Raw genomic sequence first — 6604 nt, forward strand, 5'->3', positions numbered from 1 at the left:
ATTTCTGGGCCACTCTATATGTCCAGAAGGCAGCTGGCCTCGGTTACTTGGTCCTACTTTAATCCTACCAAACCTAACAGGCATTCTCAATCTGTTAAACTTGCTTGAAAACTGAGCATTCATTCTGCTTTGAAATTGGGTTCTTTAAAAATTGCAACTGAGGAGTACAATTAGATCCAGGCATCAGGGCTCCTACTCTGGGGAAGTACCCTTTACTGAGTATAGCATTTTCCTAAGTCAAAGAGTCTCCACAAAGCCCCCTTCATGTCCCTGTTCCTTAGGCTATAGATAAAAGGATTCAGCATAGGGGTGACCATAGTGTATATGACAGATGCCACCATTCCAGTGTCTGCTGAATAGGATGATGATGGCTGGAAATATACCAGAAAGACTGTTCCATAGAAAAGAGTGACCACTGTCAAGTGAGAGCCACAGGTGGAGAAGACTTTGTACTTTCCCTGAGCAGTGTGAATCCGGAGGATGGTGTGCATGATGTGAGCATAAGAGACCAGGACACAGGTGAGAGGGACCACACCTGAGAGGGCAGCCTCAGCAAACATCATGAACTGAAATGTATGAGTGTCTGAGCAGACAAGCTTGAGGAGTGGGGGAACATCACAGAAAAAGTGTGGGATGGTGTGGGAGGCGCAGAAGGAGAACTGAGCCATCAGCAGAGTGAGTGAAAAGGCCAGAAGGTTGGAGCAGAACCAGGATGTGACTATCAGAAGAACGCAGCGTTGAGGACGCATGATTGCCATGTAGTGTAAAGGAAGACAGATGGCCACGTAGCGGTCATATGCCATCACAGCCAGCAGGAAGTCATCCAGCAGGGCCAATGCCATGAAGAAGTACATCTGCACAAGGCACCCAGTGTGGGAGATGGTGTGGTGCTGTGTGTGGATGTTCAGCAGCACCTTGGGGATGATGGTGCAGGTGAAGCAGGTATCGATGAAGGACAGGTTGGCCAGGAAGAAGTACATGGGGGTGTGGAGGTGCTGGTCAGAGCCAATGGCCAGAATGATGAGCAGGTTTCCCAACAGCGTGACCAGGTTCATGCTCAGAAAGAGCCCGAACAGGAGAGGCTGCTGCTCTGGGTGTTCAGAGAAGCCCAAGAGCAAGAAATCAGTGAGTCTGGTTTGGTTTCTATTTTCCTTATAAAGCAGAGAAATTAGCAGAAAAATTAAGTTAAATAAACTTGGTTTTAAAAATGAGAGTCCATTTTTCTTTGCAGAAGTCGTAAAGGCTGACTGTTGGTTATAACTGCCCACTTGCAAATACATACAAATGAGAGGAGTGTGGACTATCATTTTGATTTCCAGATTCTTGTCATGTGAAAAGCTTCCCTATATAGTGTGAATGAAGCTAAGCCATATTTCACCTTCAAATATCTCATCAAGTCCCTTAAAATTCCCTTTACAACAATAATTTTAGCCTTACTGTTTTATTGCAGAGCTTACTTCAGGGTAATGGATTTCTAAGATTTAGTAGACACTACAAAGGTTTTTGTGTCTAAGTCTGGGAGCATATGAATGTGTGTTTGGATTTGTGTGTGTGTTTTGAGTGAGATAGATGATAGAAATTCTTCAGAGAGGCATCAGCTGAAATTTAGGGGCCTCGCAAGGTGCAGGCAGTGCTCTGTCTGCCTTTGCCTGTGATCACTTCTGTGATGAAATGACATAGCGTTGAGAAAGTTGCACTTGAAAAGATTTTTATCATTAAGAATAGCTTTTAATTTCATCAAGAATATCACCATTAGCTTGAATAGTTTAAGAACTGGGCTTTGTCATCCAGGAAACTGGAGATGAATTATTATTATTATTATTATTATTATTTTGCTCCTTATTCTCATTCTGACTTTGGTTTAATAAACTAGGCTTTAAAAATTATAGTGTCCAAAAGATATATATATATATATATATATATATACATATATATATATATTCAGTTTTACACACAAAAGGTTATAGTGTGAGGATGACTGTTGTTTATAAATGCCCACTTGCAAATACACACAAATAAGAGGAGTTGCCCTCTCTGAATCTCTGCTTTCTAGTTTGTACGATGTGTACATATCGGGGGGGCTGATGTTATCACTGAGGTGACACATCAGGTGACTGGAAAGCAGGTGTTCACTGAGGACAGTGGCAACTGCCATTTTTGTAGTAGCTGATGGAATGAAACCTGGGAGACAGCATAGCGTCAGCGTTAGACGACGTGCTTTCCAGTTCCGTTCTGCACGTGCCTTTTAAGTTTTGCTATCATTTGCCCAGCAGAGCCTTCTTTTCGTTAACATATAGGTAATAATAATCCTACCTGGTGGAATTGTTGAGGGGACCAAATGCTCGTGTCATCGGAAGTTTCTTCATGAGCCATGGTGTGCAATCAGAAGGAGTAAGTCCAGCCTTCGTATGTGACAATGCAGAGGAACAGAGAGGGTAAGATGAACATTCAGCGCAGCATGTGCTAACGTCATGTTTGTTCAGTGCAATGAATACAATGCAATATTCCCTTTGGAGTCTGACAGAGTTTCCCCACCACCTTTCAGATTTTGAGAGTCATTTAACTCCTCTTGACTTTTTTTTGTTTATCTATTCAAATGGAACAATAACATCATTTACTGTGTAGATTTGTTATGAGACTTACATTAGTAACTATTGTAAAAAGTTTCAAATAAGGCAGTCACATGATAAGTGCTCAGGTAAGTATCATTCATTATTATTAGTATTCTTAACAAAATGAAGGTGGTCTGGGCTTATTGTTCTATCTTGGTTACCATCTGAGTGTTGGGTTTATAGATTGAGACCTGTCAATATGTTTTTTTTGAGACCTGTCAATATTAAGTAAATGTCATTGTCTCCACTACCACCACTGCCACCACCACCACCACCACCATCACCAGCACCACCACCATCACCATCACCAGCACCACCACCATCACCAGCACCACCTTTGAATGGTTATGGCTCTACTCAGAACCACAGTGGGAAAACATTTGGTTTGATGTCTGGAAACCAAGTATTGACTTGATCAAATAACCTAATCAGGGTTGGGGAGATAGCTTGGCAGTCTGAGTGCCTGCTTGACAAGTGCAAGGACCTGGGTTCCATCCTCAGTTCCACATGCTGTGCAGACCCCATGCTCCACATGCTGAGCCAGCCACTGAGACTGGCATGGTGGTGCCCGCCTGTAATCCCAGCTCTGGAGATGCTGAAAATAGGAGGATCACTACAAGTCCAAGCTGCATAGCAAGACCCTGTACCAAATAAATAAATAAATAAATAAATAAATAAATAAATAAAATTAAAAACACCAAAAAATAAAAATAACCTAATTATGGGAATGAATGTCTATCTTAAATTGTTACTCATCAGCTTGGTTATTTAAGAAAGGGATGTGAATGAAGTGCGTAAGTTATAAACAGATCCAGGTAAGTCAGTTATTGGTGAAGACCTGGTGTGGTGGTGAGCAGTGAGGTTTGAGAACCATAATCTATTCTGTGAAGTGAGATTGAATGGTGGTGCTTTTTCAGCATTCAGAAGCTGTGTCTTGGTGATGGGGACCTTAGGGAAGAATGGTCTGTAGCACATTCTCCACAATGATCTCAGACTGGACCATCAGGAGCCTGTCAATCACCAGCCAGGCTGATTTAACCAATGGGAATTAAAGTTTCATGATGAAACCCCTAGAAGAGTGTTAACACATTCAAACACTGCTAGGCACCCAGATGATAGGTGAAGAAGACAGACAATAAAAGGCACAGAGGGAGAAAGAAAAGGGGAGAAATGAGGGCCAGTGAGATAACTCAGTGGACTAAGGGCCTGCTTAGGTGGGCACAGGGACCAGGGTTCTATCCCCAGCACCACATGCCGTTCCAGTCCCAGTGGAACACTGAGTCCGTGTGTGGTGTTGCATGGCTGTAATCTCAGTGCTGGGGAGGCTGAAACAGGAGGATCACTATGAGTCTGAGCTGTGTAGGGAGACCCTGTACCAAATACATTAAAAACAGGGGAGCAGAGCAAAGAAAAAGGGAGAAGCTATATGTACCCTGTGTGTGTGTGTGTATGTGTGTGTGTGTGTGTGTGTGTGTGTGTGTATAGAGGTGTGTAAATGAGCCTTAGCTGGATTCTGTTCTCCCTTCCCATCCCTATGCCTCAGTTCTTACCTGGAGACACTGGCAGCCAGAATGTGGCACTGCCACCACAGAGGTAGAGTTAGCTTCCCTGCTGTTATGCCAAGAAAACATGGCCAGAGTCACAGAGCGTTCTCTCAGCTCTGTGAGCAGTGTAGGGTGAGGTAAGTCTACGGGCTTTGGTGACATCTCTGGCACAGGAACCAATAGGAGCTCTGACTTTTCACAAGCAGTGTCTCCTGGGACCCAGTCCCAGTCCTGCTAGTTAGAGACAAAGAAGGACAATAGTCCAGTAACTAGATGTCCCTCCTGGACTGTGCTCTCTTGAGCCCTAGAATTGCCTCCATTCAGGTGACTAGGTCTACTATCCACAGGACCACTGTCCCTGCATTTTCTCTGTATGACTTGCAGACTGATTTTGCCCTTGTCATCCTCAGTCCTCGCACTGTGCAGGCCTCTTGCACGACGCGTGGTGCCCACAGTTTCTAGTCACAGCCCAGTCCGCATGGATGGAATGGAGTGTGCTCTGGGAAAGAAACAAAAGAAAAGAATGAAATGGATCAGAGTTCACGATTGTTACCTTCAAATGTCATTCTTATTCTCTGAGATCCCCGGGAGCAGAGATAAAACTAATATGCAGATATGTATTTGGAGCAGGTGCTATCTTTGGATGTGTGCATATTTGGTAAGAATCTCTACTATTTAAATTAATGATAACTTAATGCCCATTTTCTCCCTAATTAGTTGAAATAGTGATGGACTCAATCATTTTGAAGCCCCATTGGTGCCTTTTTCTGATCACAAGTTGGTCCTCCCACTTTAGAGAAATCTCTTTGTGAGTGCTACACACCACTTTCTTACTTTGCATGTTGGCCATATGTACTTCTATGTCTAACCTAGTACATTCTGGATTTGCCTGTTCTTTTGTGACTGAAATGATGCTTCTTTTGTATTCTTCAGTTGCTGATCTTGTTCAGCATTATTCTTTTAGGTTCCTTCATGCGGATGCATGTAGCTGAAGGCCCTCATGGCCACTGCTGCCTCGTCCAGGCCCATGTTCCCTCATTATAGGTCCATTTTGCCTGCTGGACTTCTGAGTTCAGAATTTTTGGAGTTGGAATGACATCTATGTCATCTAAGATTTTCTCAGCAGATTCTAGAATAAAATACACAGTATTTTTCACAGTGGAATGAATGAAAAATTCATAAATGCAGGGCTGGGGAGATAACTCAGTAGAAAAAGCTCCTACTTGGCAAGCGCAGGGTCCTGAGTTCAATCCCTGGTAATGCAAAAAAAAAAAAAAATTCATGAAAATGCAACTATTTACTAAATACAATTAGTAAAAACTACAAATAGATGTATATAAATTCAGATCATTGTTTGTTGCTACAGGAGTTCAACACAAAGCATAACTTTTGATGCTAATGTTTCTGGAAGAACCTTGAATGCCCAGGAACTTTCAAACCTTGCTGCTCATAATCTGCTGATCACTTTAGAACCAGGATTGCCAGGGACCTGGATGCACTGGAGAAGTGTCCCCAAGAGTATGTATAGCCATCTGATACCACTCCCGAGTAGAGCTCCATTCTGGTGTCAAACATTGACAACCTGAGGACTCACTTTCTAATGGAAACCATTGCTAACTAGGGCAAGACTGTGCTGATAATAGGTGAACAAGAACAGCCAAAATAGTCATCATCAAAGAATGCATGTTAAAGTATGATCCTGCAAGTCACATGATCAAGTCTGAATTTTTCTTCTGCAAACACCCCTCTGATGTTTCAGGTACTGGCTTTATGGTACTGCTCATTGAAGCCAAATTTGTGATGCACCGTGGAAGGCTTACAGCACAGCTTCACTCATGTGATGTGTTCACTCAATCTCATCTGAACTTCCACAGCCATAAAATATTCCTGACATGGCTCCCATTACTTCTGTTATTCATGGCAATAGACTCTTTCATTGCTTGGATTGGGATGTATAATTGTAAACTGTGAAGAAACACAAAGTGTACCTAAGGTTCTACAAGTCTCAATACTGTCTAAAATATAAGGCTGTGAATATGGAAAAAAAATGGTGCAGTATAACACACATAGAAAATGGCACAAAGCACAAACATACCACCAAAAAGTTATTAGAAACCTATAATATACTTTATGAGTAGAAAAGAGGAACTTTAATTATTTTTTTATTTTTTAAAGAATACAAAATAGTGATAGAAAAAAAAACCAGCATTAGAAACAATACAAAATTTCACTAGCCTAAGTAATAGAAACTCAACAATAGTTGCTGTATTGCATGATGTTATCTTCAAATTAGTTGTTCAAGCTATCAGATATAAATGTGCAATATTGGGTTAAAGAAAAAACAAAATGACACAATAACAAAAAAGTTCTAAGAAATGCAAGAGGAAAAAAAAAAGAATTGTTATGGTTTGTGTCTAGTCATCCCCCCAAAGCCTTATGTAGCCATCA

The 6604-nt window shown here is 41.8% G+C and overlaps 1 protein-coding gene across 1 annotated transcript; it reads right to left on the minus strand.

The window, feature by feature from the left end:
• Positions 1 to 212: 212 nt before the first annotated feature.
• On the minus strand, positions 213 to 1142 carry LOC101561195 (olfactory receptor 1N1). The gene has a single exon (XM_012516998.2). The coding sequence runs from the start codon at positions 1053 to 1055 to the stop codon at positions 213 to 215; it is 843 nt and encodes a 280-aa protein (XP_012372452.1). The 5' UTR covers positions 1056 to 1142.
• Positions 1143 to 6604: the final 5462 nt, after the last annotated feature.

This window comes from Octodon degus, unplaced genomic scaffold (genome assembly GCF_000260255.1).
Source record: "Octodon degus isolate 3935 unplaced genomic scaffold, OctDeg1.0 scaffold00138, whole genome shotgun sequence".
In the NCBI taxonomy this organism is placed as follows: Eukaryota; Metazoa; Chordata; class Mammalia; order Rodentia; family Octodontidae; genus Octodon; species Octodon degus.